This window comes from Eptesicus fuscus, chromosome 19 (assembly GCF_027574615.1).
Source record: "Eptesicus fuscus isolate TK198812 chromosome 19, DD_ASM_mEF_20220401, whole genome shotgun sequence".
In the NCBI taxonomy this organism is placed as follows: domain Eukaryota; kingdom Metazoa; phylum Chordata; class Mammalia; order Chiroptera; family Vespertilionidae; genus Eptesicus; species Eptesicus fuscus.
The window spans coordinates 52,541,524-52,568,560 of record NC_072491.1 but is presented as its reverse complement, the minus strand read 5'-3'; the positions used below and the strand labels follow the sequence as shown (position 1 = coordinate 52,568,560).

The following is a 27,037-nucleotide window of genomic DNA, read 5'->3' as shown; positions in this document are numbered from 1 at the left end:
TGAAAATATCAACCCAGAAGCAATCAAAATAAGATATATCCTAGGAAATAGACTCAAGAACTTCTTTGAGCCCTGGCCAGGGGGTTCAGTTGATTGGAGCATCATCCCCCACCAAAAGGTTGTGGGTCACATTCCCGTTCAGGGTACATACCTAGGTTGTGAGTTCAATCCCCAAAGGAGTCATGAACAAAAGGCAACCAAATGATATTCCTCTCACATCGATGTTTCTCTTTCTCTCACTTCCTCTCTCTCTAAAATGAATAAAAACATCCCTAACTGGTTTGGCTCAGTGGTTAGAGTGTCTGCCTGCAGAAATAAGGGTCTTGGGTTTGATTCCCAATCAAGGGCACATATTTGGGTTGCAGGTTTAATCCCCAGTCCTGGTCAGGACATGTGCAGGAGGCAACCAATCACTGTGTCTTTCTCATATCGATCTTTCTCTTTCTCTACCTCTCTTTCCCTCCTTTCCACTCTAAAAATCAATGAAAAAAATACCCTAGGGTGAGGATTAACAAAAAATTTTTTTAATAAAAATAAAAAAATTAAATCAATAAAAACACCTCCTCAGTTAAGGATTAAAAAGGAAGAAAAGAAATTCTTTGAATCTCTAGAAAATAACTGACAAGGGAATAAAAATTACATTTATGTTGACAACAATGCTTTATGCCAAAAGAAAGTAGAATAACATATATAAAATACTCAAGAAAACTGTTGGCCCAGAAAGAAACTCACTACAGACTGATTCATTTGCCTGTCACCATAACCATTATTGCTTGTCTCATTTTCGGTTCTTATAAGTGTATTTCTAATAGCACATGATCTCACACATCTAGGGGAAATAATGAACAACATAGACTGATGAACAAGAACAGACCCAGAAACAAGGAGGCATCGATCAGACTGTTGGGCCTCAGAGGGAGGGTAGGGGAGGGTGTGGTTAAAGGGGAGAGATCAACCAAAGGACTTGTGTGCAAGCATATGAGCCTAACCAGCAGTTAAGGACAACAGGGGGGTGGGGGCATGTTTGGGGAGGGGTGTGGGATGGGAATTGGGGGTATGAGGACAAATATGTGATACCTTAATCAATAAAGAAATTAAAAAAAATAAATAAAAAATAAATAAATAATAAAATACTCAAGACAAGAAAATGTGAGCCAAGGAGTTTATATCCAGCAACAGTGATAACACAGACTTATTTTCCAAGATTTTTTGTTTGTTTTGTTTCCAAATGTCTACAACAGAAATGTATTCATTTCATAAGTTTTTAAAAATATATTTTTATTGACTTCTCAAAGGAAGGGAGAGGGAGAGATAGAAATATCAATGGTGAGAGAGAATCAGTTATCAGCTGCCTCCTACACGCCCCCCATTGGGGATCAAGCCGCAACCACAAATGGGGCATGTGCCCTGACAGGCAATCTGGTTCATGGGTCGACACTGAACCACCGAGCCACACCAGCCGGGCATTTCATAAGTTTTTAAATTTGCATTTAATTTTAAGAAATATTTTTACAACTGCAGTAGGAATCAAATTAAGGTCAACTACTATGAGGTGATCACAAAAACAGAAAAAAAACAACCCATCATGAATACCACTGTAGTTAAACAAAATATAAATTAAAACATACTATTAAAACTTCCTTAACCAAAAGGAAGGGAACAAATTCATAAAAACAAATTCAGCCATAACATCGATGGCCTTTAATATGTAACTGCTCTAAGCATATTCCTCCTATGTAGATACTCCTATGGTAGTATGCAGTTTCCCCTGACAACTGTAAAGAAGCTCAGTTAGTTATCTAAAACATAATTTGGTCTATTTAGAGCGTATTTACATATAATTCTTTAAACTCCAGAACACCTCTTTAACACATTAATTCAGCCCAAGTCAGCTCTTTTAAGAAATGGGTGATACCAGAGATGGGATATGGAAGTACAAGATGAGACTGAAATATCTTGAACTGGAGAGTAATAAAGTGCTCAAGGAATAATCAGAATGTGTCTAAAAGACACACAACCAGCATGAATAAACAATAACAGTAGAAAATTATGGCCTACTGAATAAAATAAAAATATGAGTCTATCCTATATAATGAAGAGGGAATATGCAAATTGACCATCACTCCATCACAAAGATGGCTGCATTAACAGCAGAGGCCAAGTTCCCATAAGGAGCCTTAACAAGCAATCAGCAGGGACCTGAGGCTACGCCCTCCCCTGCCCCCAGTAGGACTTGACAGGGGATCTCAGGCAGTGACCCCCACCTCGCAGGGCTTGACAGGGGACTTCAGGCCATGTCCCCCACCCAGCAGGGCTTGCCAGGGGATCTCAGGCTGTGCCCCCCACCTGGCAGGGCTTGACAGGGGACCTCAAGGTGTGCTTCCCGTCCTGGTGCTGGGCTAGGGGACCTCAGGCTGCTCCCCCCGCCCAAGCAACAAGCCGGGGGACCTCAGGCCACCCCCACCCGGCGGGGTTTGACGGGGGACCTGAAGGTGCGCTTCCTGTCTTGGTGCTGAGCTAGGGGACCTCAGGCTGCACCACCGGCCCCGGTGCCAGGCCAGGGGACCTGAGGCCATGCCCCCCGCCCGGCAGGGATTGACGGGGGATCTTAAGGTGCACCCCCAGTGCTGGGTCGGGGAACTCAAGCCGCGCCCCTGCCCAGCGGGGCTTGACTGGGGACCTGCGGCTGCTCCCCCCTGCCCCTGGGGCGTGATGGGGGACCTGAGGTTGTGCCTCCCCATCTGGCGGGGCTTGGCAGGGGATCTCAGGCCATGCCCCCACCTGGCAGGGCTAGACAGAGGACTTCAAGGCACGCCCCTGCTCCGGTCTGGGCTGGGGGAGCTCAGGTCACACCCCCCATCCTGGCGCCGGGCCAGGGGACCTGAGGCTATGCCCCCTGCCTGGCAGGGCTTGACAAGGGTGGGACTGACCGGGTCTGGATCTAGCCCAATGGGGGGTTTGGGGGTTGGCCAGGTCTGGGTCTCACGTGATTTTGAGGTGCATGTGGGTGGGCGGGGACTTGACTCTGGGTTCTGTGGTGAGCCCCAGTCTCTGACCGGAGGAGGGTTTTCATATACATTTTACTAATTTTCTTTCATCTCTGACACTTCTATTATAGAGAAAGGGCAAATAGCAATATTAAATTATTTCCTCTAATTAGTCCCCTTTTCATGTGCACGAATTTCGTGCACTGGGTCACTAGTATTGATATAAAGAAAAAAATAATAGATTTAGAAAATTATAAAACACATAATCCCAGATTGGATCTTAAGCCTGAGAAAATAAGTAATTTTTAGGCAATTAGTAAAATTTGAATATGAATTGTTGATTAGATAATAGTATTGTATCAAGCTTTTACTTCCTATTTTATAATTATATTATGCTTATGTAAGAGACTGTCCTTAATTCTAAGGAAAAAACATTTGGGGTAAACACTCTATTTTCAAATTAGCCTAAAATAATAGACCAAAAAAAAAAAAAAAAAAAAAAAAGAAATATACACATGCTGAGAGAGAGAAAAAGAGGAAGGAGACATAAAAAGGAAAAAAGACAGACACCACTCCCGACCAAGATGGCACTTAGGTAAAGAGGGTACTCACCTCCTCCCGTAACCACTTCAAAATTACAACCAAACTACAGAACAACCATCACTTAGACCCATACTCGGCAAACTGCGGCTCGCAAGTCAAACGCGGCTCTTGGGCCCCTTGAGTGTGGCTCTTCCACAAAATACCACGGCCTGGGTGAGTCTATTTTGAAGAAGTGGTGTTAGAAGTTTAAGTTTAAAAAATTTGGCTCTCAAAAGAAATTTTAATCGTTGTACTGTTGATATTTGGCTCTGTTGACTAATGAGTTTGCTGACCACTGACTTAGACCTACCTGAAATTGATCTGAATGGAAGTTCTAAAACTACCAAACAGAAAAAGCCACATCAAGACTGGAGACATGGAAGGGACTGGTCCCACTCCCCTGGGTGGCGGATAAAAATCAGGAGGGATAATGGGCTGTGGATGTCCTCACTGAGGAGTGAGGGGTCCCAAGTCCCCACAAGGCCACTCAGGCCAGGGTTCCAGCGCCAGGATGAGAAGTCCCCTTAACATCTGCCTGTGAAAACCAGTGGGGACTGGGGCTGAGGGAAACTGAGGCTGCTGGAATCCCCAGCAGTTCAGTCTCACTCCCTCTAAGTCCCAGCAAGGGGGCACCAGAGACATACGGGGAAGAAGTGAATTGTTTGGCATCAGGGCCAGAGCTGGAAGGGCAGCGGTCTCCAAGACAGAAGTGCTAGCAGAAGCCACTGTTCCTTTGATGAGCCCTTCCCCCACAGAGCCAGCAGATGGGCACCATACCTGAGACTCTATCACATCACCTCAGCTCACACTGTTTTCCTATCCTGATTCCTTGAGGCCGTGCCCCACCCAACTTTCCGGCCCATCCAAGCTGCTTCCAGGAGCTTTATCACAGGAATGGTTTGTCTTGTCTCAAGTTCCAAATTTTCCTTAATGCAGATTGGAGCAGCCACGGTGGAGAACAGTATGGAGTTCCCTCAAAAAACTAAAAATGGAAGTCCCATTTGACCCAGTGATCCCTCTTTTGGGAATATATCCAAAGAAACCAGAAACATCAATTATAAAGAATATATGCACTCCTATGTTCATCCAGCACAATTTACAATAGCTAAGGTTTGGAAACAGCCTAAGTGCCCATCAGCAGATGAGTGGATTAAAAAACTGTGGTACATCTGCACAAAGGAATACTACGCTATGGTAAAAAAGAAGGAGTTCTTACTATTTGCAACAGCATGGATGGAACTGGAGAGCATTATGCTAAGTGAAATAAGCCAGTCAGATAAAAATAAATATCACATGATCTCACTCATTTGTGAAATATAATGAATAGCATAAACTGATGAACAGAAATAGATCCAGAGACAGAGAAACATTGATCAGACCATCAAACTTCAGAGGGAGGAGAAACCAAGATGGCAGCATAGGTTAAACACCTAACCACAGCCTGGCACAACAATTTCAAAAATACAACTAAAAGTCAAAACGGACATCATCCAGAACCACAGGAAAGCTGTCTGTCTGAAATGCCCACAACTAGAAGGAAAGAGAAAACCACAAGGAAAATCAGAAGAGCCGTAAAAGCCTGAGGTATGGAGACAAGGGCGGAGACACTAGCACGCGCGCGTGTGGGGAGGACGGAGCCAGAGAGGACGGAGCGGCTGACTGCCTGGCTGGCGTTCTCTAGTGGGAAGGAGATAAAAGCTCCAGATTGCATTGAACCCCAGCTCTGACTGCACTGAACCCCAGTTCCGGGTGAGACCCTGGGAAGCCAGGCTCATACTGGGGGAATCTGGGCTGTAAGGCGGAAACGCAGAGGAGCGGCGAAAGGCAGAGCTCCAGAGGCACGCACGTGAATGCGCACAGAGGACGGACTGTTGCCTGTGCCGCTGAATTGTCCTAGCGGGAAGGAGACAAAAGCTCCGGACCGTGCTGAACCCCAGTTCCGACTGCACTGAACCCCAGTTCCTGGCGAGGCCCTGGGAAGCCAGGCTCATACTGGGGGAATCTGGGCTGTAAAGCGGAAATGGAGTGGTGAAAGTCAGAGTACCGGAGGCGCACACGGGAATGTGCGCAGAGGATGGACTGTTGACTGTGCCGCTGAATTGCCCTGGTGGGTAGGAGACAAAAGCGCCAGACTGCGCTGAGCGCCAGTTCCGACTACACTGAAACCCAGTTCCGGGCGAGAATCTGGGAATCCAGATTCATTGGGGGAGAGATTAGACTGTTTGGCAGTGGGCGAAACTCCAGGGCGCTTTTCTCTCAGAGGTGTTTGCAGGGAGTACAGAGGGACACTGAGACCCAGGAACCTCATAGGGCGGGGCTGACGGGAAGCCAAGGCTGTAGTCTCCACTCTGAAACTCCACCCCATCCAAGCTGAGCACAGAGGCTTTTACAATTTTGCAAGTCTAGTTGAATAAGGCTGTCTCCTGGCATAGACACAGCTGATCCTCACAGCCAATTGGACTGGAGGTCAAATCCTCCCAGTGTACCAACAGCAATCAAGGCTTAACAACACCAAGACTTTGCGCTCAGTCCACAAAGTGGGGTACCAAGAGCGACCACCTAGGGAGATTGGAGAAGCTGAGCTACCGGCCCCTATAGGTCACTGACCACAAAAAGCCACTCCATCAACATAGGGAGGCAGCCAAAAGGTGGAGACACCGAAGCAGGTCACGCATAGAAGGGATGAAGGAAAGTAAACTAATGGATGACACAGTGTTCAGAACCACATTTATAAGGTTACTTAAGAATCTTCTGGAGGACCAAGATGGCGGCATAGGGGAGACGCCTGATTGTTGCCTACCACAACAATTTTGAAACTACAACTGGAAAACAGAGTAGACACCATCCAGAACCACTGGAGGGCTGGCTGAGCGGATGCTCTACAACTAGAATAAAATAGAGGGGGACGCGGGATGATGCTGATGCCGATGAGCCAAAGATCACACTTTAAGAACTATGGCTCTGGCGACACAATGGCGGCCTGGAACGTGCTCGGCGCGGTTCCCCTGGCGGTGTCTGGCTGAGGGGACGGTTCTACTCGCTGCCAAGCACGGACAGATGAGCCCCTGTGGGACATGGGGTGGGAGACTCCACGCTTGCTGTCCTCGAGTCCTTCGAGAATCTCTGCGCCCCAGAAGCGGCCAGGTGTGCACGCCTGGCGACTGGCCGTCGCTGCAGACCCAAATGCTGCCGCAGCGACCTTGGACCAGGCCACCGCCATGCACCGGGCGCACTGGAGCTTCGCTGAGCCCGCCGCCCAGCGAGTTCCGCGGCAGCCGCCCTGGAGCTTTGAGAAAATGGCCAAAGGAATTGCTGAGAGGGAATTGACCGACAGGAATTGGGATCAAGAAGATGAAGCCCCGCTGGGTCCCGGGTCCGGGTAAGGCTGTGCACCCATGGGTCCGGGCGAGGCCACGCGCCCCTGGGTCCGGGTGAGGCTGGGTCCCGGGTCCAGGCAAGGCTGCATGCCCCTGGGTCCGGGTGAGGCCACGCGTCCCTGGGTCCAGGGGAGGCCATGCGCCCCTGGGTGAGGCTGGGTCCTGGGTCCAAGAGAGGCCGTGCGCCCCTGGGTCCGGGTGAGGCCGCACGCCCCCGGGTGCGGGCGAGGCCGTGTGCCCCTGGATCCGTGCGAGGCTGCGTGCCCCTGGGTCCAGGTGAAGCTGGATCCCAGGTCCGGGTGAGGCTGTGTGCCCCGGATCAAGGTAAGGCTGGGTCCCGGGTCTGGGTGAGGCCGTGCCCCTGGGTCCGGGAGAGGCCACACGCCCCTGGGTCCAGGTGAAGCTGGATCCTGGTTCCGGGTGAGGCCGCATGCCCCTGGGCCCGGGCGAGGCTACGCTCCCCTGGGTCAGGGTGAGGCTGGAGCTCGGGTCTGGGTGAGGCTGCGCACACCTGGGTCCGGGTGAGGCCTCGCGCCCTGGGTCTGGGTGAGGCTGCGCGCACCTGGGTCCGGATGAGGCCACATGCCCCTGGGTCCGGGTGAGGTTGGGTGCCAGGCCCGGGTGAGGCCGCATGCCCCCAGGTCTGGGTGAGGCCGCGCACCCCTGGGTCCGAGTGAGGCTGGGTCCCATGTCCGGGTGAGGCCGCGCCCCTGGGTCCAGGAGAGGCCGCGCGCCCCTAGGTTCGGGTGAGGCCACGCGCCCCTGGGTCTGGGTGAGGCCACGCGCCCCGGGGCCCGGGTGATGCTGGGTCCCAGGTCCGGGTGAAGCCGCACACCCCTGAGTCTGGGTGAAGCCGCACCCCTGGGTCTGGGCGAGACCAAACCAGAGGGAGTTGGACCTGCATTACCACCATTTGTCCACCATCCAGAACTGAAAAGTCAGTGCTGACATGTACACATAAGGAACTGGTGGACATTGAAATTGGGTCTCAAAAGATCTGTTTGTCCAGAAAGAAACTCACGACAGACTGATTCATTTGCCTGTCAGCATAACTATTATTGCTCACCTTACATTCAGTTCTTATAAGTATATTTCTAGTAACACATGATCTCACTCATCTAGGGGAAATGATGAACAACAAAGACTGATGAACAAGAACAGACCCAGAAACAAGGAGGCATCGACAGGACTGTCAGGCCTCAGAGGGAGGGTAGGGGAGGGTGGGGGTAGCGGGGAGAGATCAATCAAAGGACTTGTGTGCATGCATACGAGCCTAACCAATGGTTAAGGACAATAGGGGGGTGGGGGCATCCGTGGGGAGGGGTGTGGGATGGGAATGGGAGGATGAGGACAAATATGTGAAACCTTAATCAATAATAAAAAACAAACTTCAGAGGAAGGTAAGGGCATGATTGGGGGGGAGGGATAGGGGGTTAATGGGGGAATAAGGACACATATGTAAAAGCTTAATCAATAAATTTAAAAAAGAAAGCAACGTTTCTGGTAAGAGAGTATATATTTATATGCAATGTAAATACAGTGTTCTCACAAATATTTGAGGATGTAATATGCTATTATTCCTGAAGAGTAGCCTTGAGAATCATTTCTCTCTTCTTTAATAGAGCTCTTCTTAATTACGATGGTTATTGTTCCCATTCCATTTCAGAATTGCATTCTCTATCTCTCAAATATAGGGGCTATCACAATGCCCTGAATAGTTCCCAGCTTGGCCACTCTGCTTTGGCAACACTTTCTCCTACAAGAAGGATTTAGGTCAAGATAATTCAGTCCAACAGCACAAGAGTGGATGGTCACATACATGTACACACTGACGAGGAGTAGAGAGGAAAGGAATGGATTGGTTAAAAGGCACCAAGGAGCCTCAGATAAAATGAGTGGATGGTACAGCCAAAAAATGATGAAAGCAAATACCACCACCAACTTCACAAGAACAATAGAATAATGAGAATGGAAGCTACATAACCCAGGCTATACCAGGTCCTTTGGATCATTTGTTTCTCAGCAAGGGCTAACCCTCTAGCTTTGGAAAATATTGCCCATGGTTACATTATAGGAAAGACCCAGAGGCAGGGCCTACTGGGCATAAGGAAGACTGAGAAGGCTAAGTCATGGCCAGGTTCTGAGGTAACTGCTAAGGTTTGGAAGTAAATAGATATTGCTCTTAAGGGAGGAGGCATAGTCTGTGGTGGGTGGGAGGTAGAAAGGAAAAAGTCTATAGAGTTCAAACCCTGTTTAGAGCCCAGCTGTTTCCAGAAGATATAGCTGGGGGCCTACAACACGCCTGGAAATGAGACCTTCTGGAGCGACAGGAACACAATTCACGACAAGAGCCAGAGGCTCCCTCTTTTCCAAAGCCTCTGGGGCCATGATAAGGAAAAGCGTAGCCAAAGAGAAAATGGCTTGTTGTAAAAATGTAGACTATTCCCCATAGTGGGGGGTACTCGATAAATGATGGAGTTGTGTGTAATTTTCAAATCCACATATATACACCAATATATATCTCACATATAACTCATGTTTATACATCAGTTAAATAGAACTGCCAATAGCATATATATAACAATACCACTTTCTGTGAGACAAGCATGGTTCTAAGCCTAATTTTCTCAGGTATTGCTTAGCCTCACCACTGGAGAGAATTAGGAATGTGCTTATCCTACACATAAAATAATTTCCCTTTTTCATTCAAGTCACCTGTCCTCTAGTTTAGATATGAAGAAAACAATTAAAAAATTCAAGTTAATGGTAGTGTTTCCATTGGACAAAGGGATCACTCTGGCCAGTGTGTGTGGTGGCCCTGCAGTCCTGTGAATAGTAGCTGGGTTCCTGGGGTGCAGTGATGTCATGCACAGGTCATAGAACACCACTGAAACCATGGCGATGACTAGCATCATAACTGCCCTGGTGGTGTCCTAAGCACTGGTCAGAACATTGACTCTGTGAGGGGAGAGGTCTCTCAAGTGTCTTATTATTGATAGTAATTTGTTTATATTGATTATATTTGTTAATTTGATTCTTTGTCATCATCAACTTACACAGGTCTCTCAAGTGTCTCATTATTGATAGTAATTTGTTTATATTGATTGTATTTGTTAATTTGATTCTTTGTCATCATCAACTGACACACTGAGAGCAGAGTTTGGGGGAGAAAGGTATCTGATTTGAGTGATTCTTTAAAGAGTTGAACCATGAAGCATAAGAAAAAACGGAAACATCTGGAAGGCAAGTATTTCATCAAAACTGCAAGGATGTCAAGAGGTCCATTTTACACACATTCTCAGGGCATAGGGTAACCAGGTACTGTTTTCTAAAGAAAGAATTTCTAGTTTTGATGATGCAGGGAGAGAGTGCGCGAGTGAGGAAGGAAGAGGGAGGATGGGAAGAGAGAGGAAGGGGAGCAAGAGGTGGGTGGGAGAGAGGAGAAGAGAGAGAATGAAGAGAAGGAGAGAAAGAAGAGAAAGGAGGGAAAGAGAGAGAGGGTGATGGGAGGAGGTAAGGAGGGAGAGAGAGAGACATTGAGAGACAGAGATGTATGTGTGCATGTTGAGGGCCCAGGGAGTATGAGAGGAAACTCAGATGCCCGGGTCCTTGTCACTGTGGTTTAGAGTGCCACCTGCACCTTGTCCCTCTGGGTTACTCTGTTAGAGACAGAGTGGTTGATTAGTATAATATTTCTTAGAAATGTATTTCCCTGTATTTGATTTCTGCCTAAAGGCATCGGTAAAGTAAATGTTGTTACTAGTTTTCTAATAGTATATTTTCCTGTTAATCAAGAAGAAAGTCTGGCTCTTAGAGGTGAGGAATAAATTGGGGGGTCGGTGGACTTTGAACATTTAAACTCATTGTATAGAGATGAGAGTTTAATGTCAGAAATTATTCACGCAGGTGTGAAAAGGTTTGTTTTAGATTATGAAGATGTAAATGTGGGCCCCTTATGTGAAATGTAAGAAAAAATGGAGCACACACACACACAACACACATACAAATAAAACAACCATTGACAATGATGGTTAAATTAAGGAGAAAGTTTGGCTCTTTCTGAAAACTGGAAAACTGGAATATTTTGGTTTCTATGGAGATTACAAGTAAACAAGTGAGCAGTATATGGAAGGACCGTTGGTCAGGGGTGGGAGGGAGACGGATTGGAGCCAGCCCCAAAGTTCTAATGGCAGCTCACATTCCTCAGGAGAACTGGTATTTCCAACTTGTTTGGGATTTCTGCATCCTCCAGGGGACCTTTGGAAAAGGCTGACTTCATTTCACTTTTAAACAATAATTGCACATATTTAGAGATGTTATTGAGCATAAACTATGAGACAAGCCAATGTTCATTCACACCTTTTCACATATACACACACATGTAGAATATAAATAATCCAGGGAAAATAGATATTAATGTAACATAATTATGTACCAGGCCCACTTTTGTGCCTCTAAAAACACCTTATATCTCTACTTGGAGTAGATTAGGCTTTAGTGACTAAGACACAGATGAATCGATCTCCTGCTTGCATGTCAACTCAGCACATAGGTGCAGGCTACTAGGGCAAGTTCCCTGCATGGGATGGTTCATGGCCCTGAGCTGACGTAAACTTTATTATTAACATGCAGCTTTCAAGTAGACCCAGGATATCACCATCCCAGTCATCTAGGAAAGGGCGGAGCAGAGAGGGGCACATGGGAGGTTTGTATGGTGATGCCTGGAATTGGCACTTGTCATTTCCATTCATTTTCTATCGCCCAAACGATATCACATGGTGAGAGCTACCTTCAAGGGAAGCTGGTAGATATAACATAGTTGTATGTCCAGGTAGGAAGGAGACAGCAGCCTCTGTTCCATTTAAAAATAACCTTCTTTGTGCAAACCCAGTCACCCATGATACTTTTTAAAAAATACATATTTTATTGATTTTTTACAGAGAGGAAGGGAGAGGGATAGAGAGTTAGAAACATCGATGAGAGAGAAAGATTGATCAGCTGCCTCTTGCACACCTTCTACTGGGGATGTGCCCACAACCCAGGGACATCCACTTGACTGGAACTGAACCTGGGACCTTTCAGTCCGCAGGCCAACACTCTATCCACTGAGCCAAACCGGTTAGGGCTCACATGATACTTATTGACACAATAAATATTGCTGTGCATTTAATATTTTCATAAGAATTGTATTACAATATCTGTGAAGGTGGAGGCAGTGTGTGTGGTCACTGAACTTGGCACATAGTAGACACTTTTATTATTATTATTATTATTATTATTATTAATTTTTATTGCTTTACATATTTTAACTTTACTTTTATCGTTTGTACTATTACAGATGTCATTGCCCCTTAAGTCTTGCCCACCTTCCCCCGTACCCACTCCCCCTTTCCTGTGGCCATCACAACACTGTTTTCTGTGTCAATAGACTCTGCATATGTGCTCTTTGGCTAATCCCTTTACCTTCTTTCATCCCTTCTCTCCACTCCTCCTCTCTGAGAGGTGTCAGTCTGTTCTATGTGTCCATGCACTCACTGTCCCATCATTCATTTCATTGAAATCATCCACATGCATCTGATGACTTATCCTGCATCCCATCTAAGGACAAGCTAAATGATGCTGTAAGGGGGGATACTGAATAGGATGCAAAGGGAGGGTGGGATCTAGACAGAACTCCGAGCTGAGCTAAGTGGTTCTACCCCTCAGTGGACACAAGGCTGCACAGTACAAACCTCAAATGCTTCTGCATCTTCTTTAGTGTAATCATCAGGGGAAGGAATATATTCCAAGGGAAAAACACTGAAAGGAATGGGACAAGTCCAAGGAGATCACTGGAGAACAGTGTTCTGTTTGAGGGTCTAATGGGAGAGGGGCTGAGTGAAGAGAGTTTTAATCAGAGAAACATAGAAGAACATGTCCCTGTGAGCCAGACAAGGGCATGGCATGTCACCAGGGACATGGGACAGCACCAACAACTTAAAACACACAAAAATGGCAGGATCCCCCAAAACTGAACTTTGGATGGAGTAGGGATATCCAGTTGAAGACCCCATCACATCCATATATTTTCATAGCCCATGTTTTCACATTCAGACCCCTTTGCACTCACTGTCCCATCATTCATTTCACTGAAATCATCCACATGCATCTGAATTCTCCATGCTCTCTACCATACTAAGAGTTATAATTTATCTGACTCCTAACACACTAGATTGGTATCGCTGTTTTTAAATTTTACGTAAACAGAAGTTCACAGTATATACTTTGTGTCAGGTTCCTTTCCCTCTTCGTTATACTTGTCATATTCATCCATGCAGCATTTGACTTTAGTTTTTTCATTCTTGGTATCTGTATAGCATTGCATGAATATAATTTCTTCATTAATTCTACTTTTCCGAGCATTTTGGTTGCTTTGTGTCTGAATTACATGAAAAGGTGATGTTCTGGGCATTCGATTGCAAGTATTTTTCAGTTTGGACACATTTCTACTTGGCGAATGCTGAGGAGCTGGAACACTGGGCCTAAGGTGCCGTATTCTATCTTCATCCTTCAGAACTCAGTCCTTAATCCTTTCAACTTCTAAGGCAATCACATGTTACTGGCCTCCTAATTTACACACTCTTTTTTATACTCTTTGCCATCTTTTTTAAAGCAAAGGTACGCTTTCTCTTATACACCTTCATTTTCACATCTTCACATTCTTTAATTATGCCCTCATATTTTGCAATTCTACTTGTGTCAAAGAGAACATTCTCAGTAATAAAGTTCCATATCTAAACCACATGATATGAAAAACACACAAATCCTCCATTATAGGAAATGCAATATACACACATAAATATTGTGTATATTGCTAACACACAAAGAGCACATATACCCTCCTCAGTCACAAAAAGCCCAACCCATATTCAGATTTGCAAACGCCAAATCAAGCACACATTAAACCTTAACCCAGTGTTAACCAATACATTATAAACTTAAACACCACACACATTACCTTCACCATAGCATTTTGCTACAAATATGAATAATACACATAGCATACACATTCATGAGACATAGAATTGATGAGAATTGGGCTTGGCTGACGTTGAAACTGGGACAGTGACGTAATAATATAAAATAATTTCTTCAAAAATAAAAATTCATCTTTTTGTATCTCTGTCTGTATAGCAACATCACTATAGGTAGCGATATACTGTAAATATATGGGTTCATGCAGAATGCTTCATGATGCTCACACCCCATACTTCCAAATTGTACACTTTTTCATGAGGAAATTGGGTTGATACCCAACGTTTACTTCCTGCACACTGTCTTTTAGACACGATATTAAGTTGTTGATAATCCATATAGATCTCCAGAAATATCACATGCAAAATACCAAATCCCATTGACATCCACCAAACATACCATATAATAACTATTTACTAATAGTTCGGAGTAAATGGAATTTTAAATGTGATAGTCACTTTAATTTCTGTGAGAGCAAGTGTCATTTGAAATGAGCATGCCTGACAGGTAATATCCACTCAACATGTAGTTGTTGAATTGACACAGACCTCAGAAAATGCCTCATGTCAATGTTCTCCTTTATTCCATTGCCCAGGACCATGCAACACCCAAGAGGACACGCCTCAGCGTCAGTCACCTGTGGAGGCCGCAGCCTGTCGTCAGGCAGCAGGAGAAAGGCCTGACTTCTCTAAAGGTTTCATCGGTGTCTTCTCCCCATTGAAGCGTCCCCGTCTTGAGAAGGATGGTAAGGAATACACAAACATGGGATCTGAGCTTGGTCATTAGATGTACCTCAATTCTTCAGGCTATTCTCTACTTAGTTCACTTTCCCCTCAAAAACAGGAAAGGGCTTCAGGGCAGACGGACCAGCACTAATTCCTCTGCAGAGGGACAAGTAGGGAGTGTGCCTTCCAGAACTGGGCAAAGTCCTTCAGCATAAATCCCCACCAAACAGCTCTGGGACAGCTGTGGCTGAGGTAGAGGACCATGCCAAGAGGTATAAGAAAGTTTAATTAGAACCTAAGAATCAAATGAGTACAAACAAAGATTCTCACAAACTCACACTCCTGTCCTCTTTCATACCCAGTTAGGCTCCATGCTCCTTCTTTTCCCTAGTTCTCTCATCTACCCAGACCTTCACTACTCATCTATCTTTCCCACTCTCTAGCAGAATTACCTAGATACACTCTTGTCTTCATTCCTTCAAACAATCATTTTCAGACTCACCCATTTACACATTAATTCCATAAATAACCCAAACAGGTAACCTAACATGCCCTGAAGGAAATGAAATTTCATCTGTTGTGGTCTTTAACCTTATGGCTCTTCAGTGACCAGGCCTTCAGTCCTTCATAGAGCTGAACATTCCGAAAGTGCACACACATGTCTTCTAACATGCTCCCTCTCAAAATCTCAAGTAAGAACAGGTACCACTCCTGCACATGTTCACATGTGCTGTCACACTACATAGCAAAGAGGCACACCCTCAGTCACCATCCCCTTTTACAGACATGGACAACACTCCCAGATAAGTCCCAGAATATGCATACCACTCGGCAAAAACTTGCACACAAATTACATTCTCATTCGCACATTGTTATACCATGTAATCACATCAAACAAAGTAACCCACACACAGGATTCTGAAATAAAACATATACATGAACTTTCACTCCACATGCTCACGTAGGTCATGGCCATCTTAACTCCCACCACCTTCACACACATCTTCTAGTTTTCTTATGTTTGAAAATTTCTATCTGAGCATTCCAACAATCACTCAAAATGTTTCCTGTCCTGGAACCTGTAACATGCCTGCATCCCAGTCAGCGAGGAGCAGAGGAGCCCGGAGGAGCACACAGGAGGAGTGTATGGTGATGCCTGGAAGTGGAACCTGTCATTGCCCTTCATTTCCTATTGCAGAATGTAACCTCATGGTCAGGACTACCTGCATGGGAAGCTCATAAATACAACATAGTAGGATGTCCAGGTTGAAAGGGGACAGCAGTCTCTGTCCATTTCCAAAGAACTCTTTGTGCAAACCCAGTCTCCCATGACATATATTGACACAATAAGTATTTCTGTGCATTCAATATTTTCATAGGAATCATATTACACTATCAAGAAACATGTAGGCCATGTGTGCTCACTGAACATGGCACAAAGTAAACTCTTCTTATATGTTAAATGGATAGATAAATACACAAATAACAAGCATCAACTATATATATCTATTATCTTTATTTAATTTCTCAGCAAAGCTGAACATACATATGAGAAGATGCTTCACAGCACAGAACAAGGCAGTGGCCCCAAGTCAAGGCCAGAAAGCATGCAAGGCCTCTTCTTCAGACAGTTTATCCTGCATGTCTTCTAAAGATAAGCTAAATGGTGCTGCTAAGGAGGGACTATCGAATAGGATGCAAAGGGCGGTTGGGATCTAGACAGAATCCAGGGTTGAGCTGAATAGTTCTGCCTATTAGTCAACACAAGTATGCCAAGGGCAAAAACAGGAATGCTTCTGCATCGTCTTCTATAGGATCAACAGTGGAAGCAATCCATTCCAAGGGAAAAACAAGTAATAGGACTGGAGCAAGCCCAAGGAGATCAGTGGAAAACAGCATTCTATTTGAGGAAGTAGTGGGAAAGGGCCTATCAGAGAAACGTGGAAGAATATTTTTATATGAGCTGGAAAAGGGCATGCTGTGTTACCAGAAACATGTGAAGCACTAATAACTTAACACAGGTCCAAAGAGGCAGGATTCTCCAGAACTGAATTTGAGGTAGAGTGTAGAGATAACCAAGCAAAGATCCCATCACATCTATTTATTTTCATAGACAATCTTTCCCATTCCCATTCATTCCATATCAAACTCCTTTGAACTCACTTTCTCCATCATCTATCCTATCTAATAAAAGAGAAACATGCAAATTGACTGTACCTCTGTTACACCCACAAGCCACGCCCATCAGCAAATCAGGAGAGAGTATGCAAATTAACACACCAAGATGGTGGTGGCCACGGAGCTGCAGCAAGCAGTAGGCTTGGGTTGCCCCAACAATGAAGGAAGCCAAGCTTCCTGCCTGCCCTGGCCAGCCATGTCCTCCACTCAAGGCTACCAAGTTTTAATTATAGAAGACAAATAAATTCTAGATACTTGATTTCAGCCAGCCCTGGCCTCCACTCAAGAAGACACTGGAAAAAAAAAAAAATGGAAGGACTGGGAGCTTGGGTCACCGGGGGGTGATCAGGCTGGTGGGTGGCGGGGCTGTTGGGGGTAAACAGATCAGCAGGGGGGCCAGTTCGATTGCGCAGGTTTTCAGTGGGTTCAGTTGGAGGTGATCAGGAAAGCAGGGGGGGGGCAGTTTGGAGTGAGCAGGCCAGCAGGGGGCAGTTGCGGGCACGCAGGCCAGTGGGAAGAGAAGGTGGGGGCGAGCAGGCCAACAGGGGGCAGTTGGGAGTGGTCAGACTGCCACTACTTGCCCACAACTAGTGGCCTACTTGCCCACTAGTTGTGGGCAAGTAGGCCATCAGTGGGGGTCAGTTGGGGGCGAGCAGGCTGGCAGGCAGAGTGGTTGGGGGCAATCAGGCAGGCAGGTGAGTGGCTGGAGACAGTCCTGAATTGTGAGAGGGATGTCCAACTGCCGGTTTAGGCCCAATCCCTGTAAACTGGCAGTAGGACATCCTTCGAAGGGTCCAGATTGGAGAGGGTGCAGGTCGGGCTGAGGAACACACCCCCCGCCCCATGCACGAATTTCATGCACTGGGCCACTAGTTTCCTTATAATATTCCACAGGATTGAAATTCTGTACCATGCAGAGAGTTATAATTTCTCTGACTCGTAAGACCCTGGATTAGTATCTCTATTTTTGAATTTTATGGAAATAGAGAGGCACAATAATACTTTGTGTCTTGTTACTTTCACTCATTACTATATTTGTGTAATTTATCCACGTTATACCTGATGTTAATTTTGTTCCTCTTTGGTATATGTATATCATTCATGAATATTATTTCTTCATTGATTAAACTTTTCTGATCATTCAGGTTGCTTTGACTTGGAACTACTTGAAAATGTGATGTTCTGGGCAATCTATTACATTTACTGTATTTTTCAATATGGACACAATCCTATGTGGTGAATGCTACAATTAGACTACTAGGCCATAGGGACCATATTCTATTTTAACCTCCTCAAAAGTCAAACTTTCACATTTTACTTTCTAATGTAATTTCTTGTCACAGCATACTTAATCCTACATAATAAAGATTAATTAAGCTAATATGCAAATTGTCGTCACACCCTCACACCCTTGCGCAGGGGCCAGGGGACCTGAGGCTGGGCCGGGCACCTGAGCCGGGAGACCTGAGACCGCACCCCTCCGCCTGGCATGGCTTGACGGGGGAACTGAGGGTGCACCCCCCACACAGTGACGGGCTGGGTGAACTGAGGCTGCGTCCCCCACACAGTGCCAGGCTGGGTGAACTGAGGCTGCACCCCCCACACAGGAGCAAGAGCGTGGCTATGATTGAAATGGACAGTGACATAATAGCGAATAATTTCTTCAAAAACAAAACTTTATCCTTTTACAGCGCTGTCTGTATATCTATGTCAGTATAGAGAGCAATGTAAATCTATGGATATTCATTAAGAACTTCATGAAAGTCACGCCATATGTCTCCTAAATGCACAAATTTTCATGAAGAAATTGAGTTCATATCCACCTTTTAATCCTTGCATACTGTCTTTCAGGCATGATTCAAAGTTGTTGATAATGTATATAGATAGATCTCCAGAAATATCACATGCAAGATACCCAATCACACTGACATCCACCAAACACACCATTTAATAAGAGTATACTTATAGTTTGGAGTCAATATAATTTTAAATAGGAAAGGCACCTTAATTTCTGCGAGAACAAGTGTCAAATGAAATGATCATGCCTGATATGTAATGTCCACTCAACATGTAGTTTTTGAATTGACAAAGACCCCAGACAATGCCTCATCTAAGTGTTCTTTTTTATTCCATTTCCCAGGACCATACAACACCAAAGACGATGCACCTCAATCAAAATCAACTGAGGAGATCCCATCCTGTGGTCAAGGAGCAAGAGAAAAGTCTGCCTTCTCTGAACCTTTCGTCTGTGTTTTCTCACCATCTAAGCATCCCCGTCTTCATGAGGATGGTAAGGAATACACAAAGGTGGGATCTGAATTTAATCAAGAGATGTAGTTCAATGGCTCAGACTACTCTCTACTTAGTTCATTTTCCTCTCAAAAACAGAAAAGGGGCCGAAACCGGTTTGGCTCAGTGGATAGAGCGTCAGCCTGCAGACTGAAAGGTCCCAGGTTCGATTCCGGTTAAGGGCATGTACCTTGGTTGTGGGCACATCCCCAGTAGGGGGTGTGCAGGAGGCAGCTGATCGATGTTTCTAACTCTCTATCTCTCTTCCTTCCTCTCTGTAAAAAAGTCCATAAAATATATTTAAAAAACCCAAACAAACAAACAAACAAACAGAAAAGGGGCTTCAGGGAAGAAGGACTAGGACTAAGGCTCCAGCAGAGGGACAAGTAGGCAGTGTGCCTTCAAGGACAGGGGATGAGAATTTGATCAGAGAAACATGGAAGAATATGTTCCTGTGAGCTGGCCAAGGGCATGTCATATTACCAGGAACCTGAGAAGCACTAACTTATCCAAGGCCCAATGTGGTAGGATCCTCAAGAACTGAACTTGACGTAGAGTGCAGAGATACCCAGGCAAAGACACCATCACATCCACATCTATCATAGCCAGTGTTTCCCATTCACATTCATCCCATATAAGACCCCTTTGCTGTCACTGTCCCATCATTCATTTCCCTACAATCTTCCACATGCATCTAAATTCTCCATGGTGGATTTGTGTCCATCCCATGCAAACAGGTCTAATTTCTCTGACTCCTAAGACCCTCGATTGGTATCCTTGCTTTTACATTTTATGGAAATAGAAGGGCACAATATATACTTTGTGTCTAGCTCCTATCACTAATCACTATATTTGTGGAATTTATTATTGTTGCGTATGATGTTAATTTTGTTCCTTTTTGGTACATGTATATCATTGCACGAATATTATATTTTCATTGACTATAATTATCTGATCATTAGGGTTGCTTTCAGTCTGAACTGCTTGAAAAAGTGATGTTGTGTGTATTCTATTGCATGTATTTTTCACTATGGACACATTTCTATTTGGTGAATCCTTAAGAGTTAGACTGTTTGGCCTTAGTTCCCATATTTTACCTTAATCCCTTCAGAACTCAATCTTTCATACTTTTAATTTCTAATGCAATCACGTGTTACCACACACCTAATGTTACCCATCGTTCTCTGAACTCTATGCCATTTGCTCAAAGCACAGGTATCATTTCTTTTATATGCCTTCATTTTCACATCCCCTTTCATTATTCCCTCACATTTTGCAAATACAACTGCTCTTAGTCTCAAAAAGTATATTCTCAGTAACAACATTCCTTATCTAAACAACATAATATATAAATCACAGAAATATATCATTATTGATAATGCAATCTACATACATAAATGTGTGCGGAACTAACAGACAAAAAGCACACACAACCTTAACTTTTTCAGTCACACAAAGTTGATCCCATTTCACATTAGCAAATGCCAAATCAACCTTACATTAAACCTTAACCCGGTTTTAACCAGCACGTTATGCATTTAAACAGCAAGCACATTACATTCAAATAACTCTTTGATACCTAATCCCACTGATATTGACAAAACACACCATTTAGCAAGTTTACTTATAGTTGGGAGTCAATGGAATTTGAAACGGAAAGCTCCTATTAATTTCTATGAGATGTGTTGTCATGTGTAGTAATGATGTCTCACATGTCATGTCCACTCAACATCTAATTTTTTTTAAAATTTCTTTATTGATTAAGTTGTCACATATTTGTCCTCATCCCCCCATTCCCATCCCCCCCCCTCCCCACGCATGCCCCAACCCCCTGTTGAACTTAACCGTTGGATAGGCTCATATGCATGCACACAAGTCCTTTGGTTGAACTCTCCCCCTCCCCCCACCCTCCCCTATCCTCCCTCTGAGGCCCGATAGTCCGATCGATGCCTCCATGTTTCTGGTTCTGTTCTTGTTCCTCAGTCTATGTTGTTCATCATTTCCCCTAGATGAGCGAGATCATATGTCACTAGATATATACTTATGAGACCTGAATGTGAGACGAGCAATAATAGTTATGCTGACAGGCAGATGGTTCAGTCTGTAGTGAGTTTCTTTCTGGGCCAACAGTTTTTTTGAGACCCAATTTCAATGTCCACCAGTTCCTTATGTGTACATGTCAGCACTGACCCCTCAGCTCTGGATGGTGGACAAATGGTGGTAACGGAGGTCCGACTCCCTCTGGTTTGGTCTCGGCCGGACCCAGGGGCACGGCTTCACCCGGACTAAGGGGCACGTGGCCTCACCCGGATCTAGGGACACATGGTCTCACCCGTACCCAGGGACGCTTGGGCTCTCCCAGACCCAGGGGCACGTGGCCTCCCCTGGGCCTAGGTGCACGAGGCCCCACCCGGATCCAGGGACACATGGTCTCACCCGGACCCAGGGACGCTTGGCCTCTCCCAGACCCAGGGGCACGTGGCCTCACCCGGGCCTAGGTGCACGAGGCCTCACCCGGATCCAGGGACACATGGTCTCGCCCGGACCCAGGGGTGCGTGGCCTCTCTCAGACCCAGGGGCACGTGGCCTCACCTGGACCTAGGTGCACGAGGCCTCACCCGGATCCAGGGACACATGGTCTCACCCGGACCCAGGGACGCTTGGCCTCTCCCAGCCCCAGGGGCACGTGGCCTCACCCGGGCCTAGGCGCACGAGGCCTCACCCAGATCCAGGGACACACGGTCTCACCCAGACCCAGGGACGCCTGGCCTCCCCCAGACCCAGGGGTACGTGGCCCCACCCAGGCCTAGGTGCACGAGGCCCCACCCGGATCCAGGGACACATGGTCTCGCCCGGACCCAGGGGTGTGTAGCCTCTCCCAGGCCCAGGGGCATGTGGCCTCACCTGGACCTAGGTGCACGAGGCCTCCCCAGGATCCAGGGACACATGGTCTCACCCGTACCCAGGGGCGCTTGGCCTCTCCCAGACCCAGGGGCGCTTGGCCTCACCCGGGCACGGGACCCAGCATCATCCGGGTCCAGGGGCACTTGGCCTCACCCGGACCCGGAATCCGGCCTCACCTGGACCCAGGGGCACGGGGCCCCACCCAGACCCAGGGACGCGAGGCCCCACCCATACCCGGAGGCGCGCGACCACTCCCGAGCCCAGAGGCGCGCAACCCCGCCCGCACCCGGGTCCCAGCGGGGCCCCGTCCTCCCGATCCCAATTCCCGCCGGTCAACCCCCCCCAGCAACCCCCCCAGCCATCCTGCCAGAGCTCCAGGACGGCCGCCGCAGAACTCGTCGCGCGGCTGCTCGGCGAAGCTCCGGTGTGCCCGGTGTGTGGCGGCGGGCCGGTCCGGCGTCGCTGCTCCGGCCCCTGGGTCCGCAGCGGCGGCCGGTCGCTGAGCATGCGCACCTGTCCACCCCCGGGGCACCGAGATTCCTGAAGGACTCAGAGGCCAGCAAGCGCGGAGTCCCCCACCCCACGTCTCACAGGGGCCCGTCTGCCCGTGCTCGGCAGCCAGTGGAGCCGCCCCCTCAGCCGGAGACCGCCGGGGCGACCACGCCGAGCACGCTCCAGGTCGCCACTGCGTCGCCCGAGCCGCAGTTCCCAAAGTGTGGTCCTTGGGTCATCTGCATCAGCATCATCCCGCATACCCCTCTTTTATTCTAGCTGCAGAGCATCCACTCAGCCAGCCCTACGGTGGTCTTGGGTGGTGTCTGCTCCGTTCTCCCGTCGCAGCCTCAAAGTTGTTGTGGCAGGCAACATCCAGGCCTCCGCCCTATGCTTCCATCCCGGTCCTCCCTTGTATAGTTAAGTCTTGCTTGTTGCTGGTGTCACCGGGAGGGCTCTCTTTGTCTATAAAGGAAGAGTTGCTGTGCAGGAGACACTCCTATGGGCCGGGTCTTGGTGCAGCAAGGCTTTGGCGCTCACTGAATCTGCCTGTTGGATGTGTCCCTTATGCGTGTGGTTGAAGTCTGGTGTCATTTCCCACAGACCACCAGATGCCCTCGTTTCTGGGTCCCCAATGGGGCGTAGATCAGCCACTGCCTTAGGAACTCAGCAGGGATTACAGCAAAAACTGTAGTTTCCTCCTCCTGTCTGAGTGGCCCTGGAGCAGTCCGACTAGAACAGCAGTTCATCTGGTCCGCTGCCAGAGGGCAGGCCACCCACATGCATAAGCCGTTGCTTGGAGTGTAGATGCGCCTGCAAGACTTGCGGGGCGGGTCTTCAAAACGTGCGGGGCGGGTCCCAGGGCGGAGCGGGTCTCAGGGCGGGTCGGATCCCAGGGTGGGGCGGGGTCTCAGGGCGCCAACAGGCCATGGTGCGGCGAGCCGCAATGGCTGCGAGTCTGCTCCTTCTGCCTTCCAAGTTTCTAAGTCCCCTCGTTCCGCGCTCAAGCGCAGCAAACACTGATTGCTGGGTGCACCTCCGCAAGAGTCCCGCCTCTCCCCGCAGGCATCTGGGTCTCCCGCGGGTCCCCAGAAGCTGGATTTCAGGGTGATGGAGAGCTAATCTCCCCTAGGTTTGGAACAAAAGCCCCTTTCCCCCGCCACCAGCCTGACCCATGCGCCTCCGCACCTCGTCCCCTCCGATTTAGCTGGTTTCCTCTTCCCTCTTAGCTGTAAATCTGCCATTCAGCCATCTCTCCTGTAGTTCTGGGCTGCAGTCGCTCCATCCTCCAGTCGCGCCCCTGAAACCGCTGCGCGCGGCGCAGTTCGCAGTTCCTTTCTTTAGCCCAGCCGTCCTGTTTAGCCCAGCCTTCCTCTTGATTCTCCTCCGTCAAAATGGCTAGAGGACTTGAATGTAAGATCAGAACTCCTAAGAATCCTCCAAATCGGTGTTGGCGGCGTCCGGGGCCCCGAGGATCTCAGTGCGCAGCTCGGCCAGGTCGGTGGTGCGGATTAGCCCCTCCTGCAGAAAGATGGTCTCTTCCTTCACCGAGAGCCGCTGCGCCGAGTCCGCGGCCGCCGCCACAGCAGCCGCCGCGGCGTCCACGAGTCCATGGCCCCGGCTGCGGTACTGACTGAGAGGAGCAGCTGCCTGGTCTGGGGAGACGCGAGCAGCAGTCGCCACCCTCACCAGCCCATGTTTCAGTTGTATTTCCGAAACTGCCATGCGAGGCAACAGATCAGCCTTTCACCTCCGCCGCCATCTTTTTTCCTCTCAACAACATGTAATTCTTGACTTGACACAGACCTCGGCAAATGCCTCATCTCAATATTCTATTTTATTCCATTGCCCAGGACGCTGCGTCAGCCAAGACAACGTGCCCCAGCCTGAGTCGCCCGTGGAGGCCGCAGCCTGTAGTCAGGCAGCAGGAGAAAAGCCTGCCTTCTCAGAACATCTTATCGGTGTCTCCACCCCATCCAAGCGTGCCCGTCCTGATGAGGATGGTAAGGAATACACAGGTGGGATCTGAGTTTGGTCAAGAGATGTAGCTCATTTCCTCAGTCTACTCTCTATTAGTTCACTTTCCCCTCAAAAACAGGAAAGCGGCTTTGGGGCAAAAGGATCAGTACTGAGGCTTCTGCCGAGGGACAAGTAGGGAGTGTGTCTTCCAGTACTGGGCTCAGTCCTTCAGCACAAATCCACATGCAGCACTGGGACGGCTGTGGCTGAGGTAGAGCCCAGTGCTTACATGTGCATGGGAGTTTACTCAGAACCTTCCCCTCAGATGAGCACACACACAGATCTTCACACTCTCTCACACATCTGTCCTCCTTCACAGCAGCTCAGGCCCCATTTCTGCTTCTTTTCCCTTGTTCTCTCGTATACACAGGCCTTCCCTCCTCATCTGTCTTTCCCATTCTCTGGCAGCGTTACCAGGTGCACTTCACAATCACTTTCATACTCACCCATTTACACACTAATTCCATAAATAATCTATATCCACTATATTTGTGGAATTTATCCATATTGCATATGACGTTAATTTTGTTCCTTTTTGGTACATGTATATCATGGCATGAATATTATATTTTAATTGACTAATCTGATACATTAGGGTTGCTTTCAGTCTGAACTGCTTGAAAAAGTGATGTTGTGGGCATTCTATTGCATGTAGTTTTCACTATGGACACATTTCTATTTGGTGAATGCTTAGAGTTAGACTGCTAGGCCTTAGTTTCCATATTTTATCTTAATCCCTTCAGAACTCAATCTGTTTAGGTCAAACTCACATAGATAACCTCTTTAGGTCAAACTCACATTCCCTAAAGGATAGGAACTCTCATCTCTTGGACCCCTAACTGACCATATCACCTCATCCACCAGGCCTGAGACCTTCATGGAGCTGACCACTCTGAGAGCACATACACACCTCCCCTAACACTCTCTATCTCACTGTCTCACAGTAAAACATGTACCACTCCTGCACTGTTCACATGCGCTGTCACACCACATAACAAGCATGCACTCACCCATTTGCCATCCTCTTTTAGCAACATGGAACACTTCTCAGATATGTCCAAGCAGAAACATACAACTCTACATGAACATGCTAATCATCCCCATTCTTACAGTTATGCCATGTAAATACCTCAAATATAGCACAGCACACATAGAATTCTGAAGTGTCACATATCTATCTTCACTTCACATGGTCACATAATGCACTTGTACCTTCACTCCTACAGTCCTTACATATATTTTCTAATCTTCTTATGTTTCAAATTTTCTTTCCTAGAAATGAAGGAGCTGCCTGTATCCCAGCACTCGGAGCCAACGGAGGACTCCTCTGACTATTTACAGACCTACATTCCGTCCCATTCACTTAATAAGAACGAGCCCTTTCAGTCCCCAGTACATGGGACAGATGTGAGGCCCATGAAAATGTACTATATGCGTGTACAATTGGAAAGGGGTGTGGCCGTCTTATTCCATACAAAGGAAGGGATGGTGCCGCCCTCAAAAAAGATCAAAATGGAAGAAATGACCTATCTTGGAAAGGTCCATAAAGATGTCCCTTTCTCTCACATGTCTGAGAAGGAACACCTAATTGCCCGTGAGCCGATGTTAGACAGCAGAGCCCAGGAGAAAAGGGGGGAGGCTGACCGTCCAGCACAGCCTCCAGCTCTAAGCGGGTATCCCAGCGCTAAGACGCCTGAGTGGCTGGTGGCCCTGGACAGTGGGTTCAGGTGCATGGCCTGCTGCCGGGTCTTCCCCAGCCTAGAAGTCCTCCAGGAGCATGTGGAGTGCGGGGTCAGGGAGGGCTTCAGCTGCCATGTGTTCCATAGGGCCATGGCTCATCTCAAGTACAAAGAGCGTATGAGGAAGAAGAAGGAGAGAAAAAAGAAGGCAACGTTTAGATTCTAGAAGGAAAAACATTTGGCATGAAGACAAACTTGTACAACTAGACAGACTATTTTTCAGCCCCTAAAAGAGAGGAAGTGAAGGTTAGACTCCACTGAGGAGGCTTCATTCCCTTCGAGCAGACATAGTATCCAACCTTTTTACTCACACCTACCACCACCATCTCTACACCCCTACCACCTGTCTCAGCAGACAGCCCCTTGTAATACCATCCACCACTTTCCTGAGGGACAAGAAAGCAGAGCACACCATCCCAGACACTGCCTTTCCTCTATCCAAGTTTATTATATACCATCCTTGATGCATGTTTGATGCAAAAGACTGTAAACACTCTAAAATTTTGATAGTACAGATTGTAATTCCCATCCCCTTTACCCACCCCCACTTTTCCATGAAATTGGTCTTTGTTCAAAAAACTTACATATTTTTCTATATCCCTTTCTTTAAATGAAGATATACCTTTTTCCAGTATCTCCCTCTGATATATTCACCCTCACAATTACTTGCCTGGAAGACAGACATTATGGAGGTATAAAAAGGCACTGCATGGATGATAGCAAAAGCAACT

The 27,037-nt window shown here is 47.2% G+C and overlaps 1 protein-coding gene across 1 annotated transcript; it reads left to right on the top strand.

Moving 5' to 3' along the window:
* The first annotated feature begins 9,886 nt into the window (after nt 1–9,886).
* LOC129147202 (protein FAM170A-like) lies at nt 9,887–26,472 on the top strand. Its single transcript, XM_054708373.1, has 5 exons — nt 9,887–10,189; nt 14,556–14,705; nt 19,004–19,153; nt 24,402–24,551; nt 25,844–26,472. Exons 1-5 carry the CDS (start codon nt 10,156–10,158, stop codon nt 26,470–26,472), a joined length of 1,113 nt encoding a protein of 370 aa, XP_054564348.1. The 5' UTR covers nt 9,887–10,155.
* The last annotated feature ends 565 nt before the right edge of the window (nt 26,473–27,037 follow it).

Bases quoted from the DNA above. Each gene is read 5' to 3' on its own strand.
- LOC129147202 (XM_054708373.1), top strand. From the start codon at position 10,156: ATGAAGCATAAGAAAAAACGGAAACATCTGGAAG. The intron at 10,190-14,555 runs GCAAGTATTTCA...TCCATTGCCCAG, and splicing joins AAAACGGAAACATCTGGAAG to GACCATGCAACACCCAAGAG. The intron at 24,552-25,843 runs GTAAGGAATACA...TTTCTTTCCTAG, and splicing joins TGCCCGTCCTGATGAGGATG to AAATGAAGGAGCTGCCTGTA.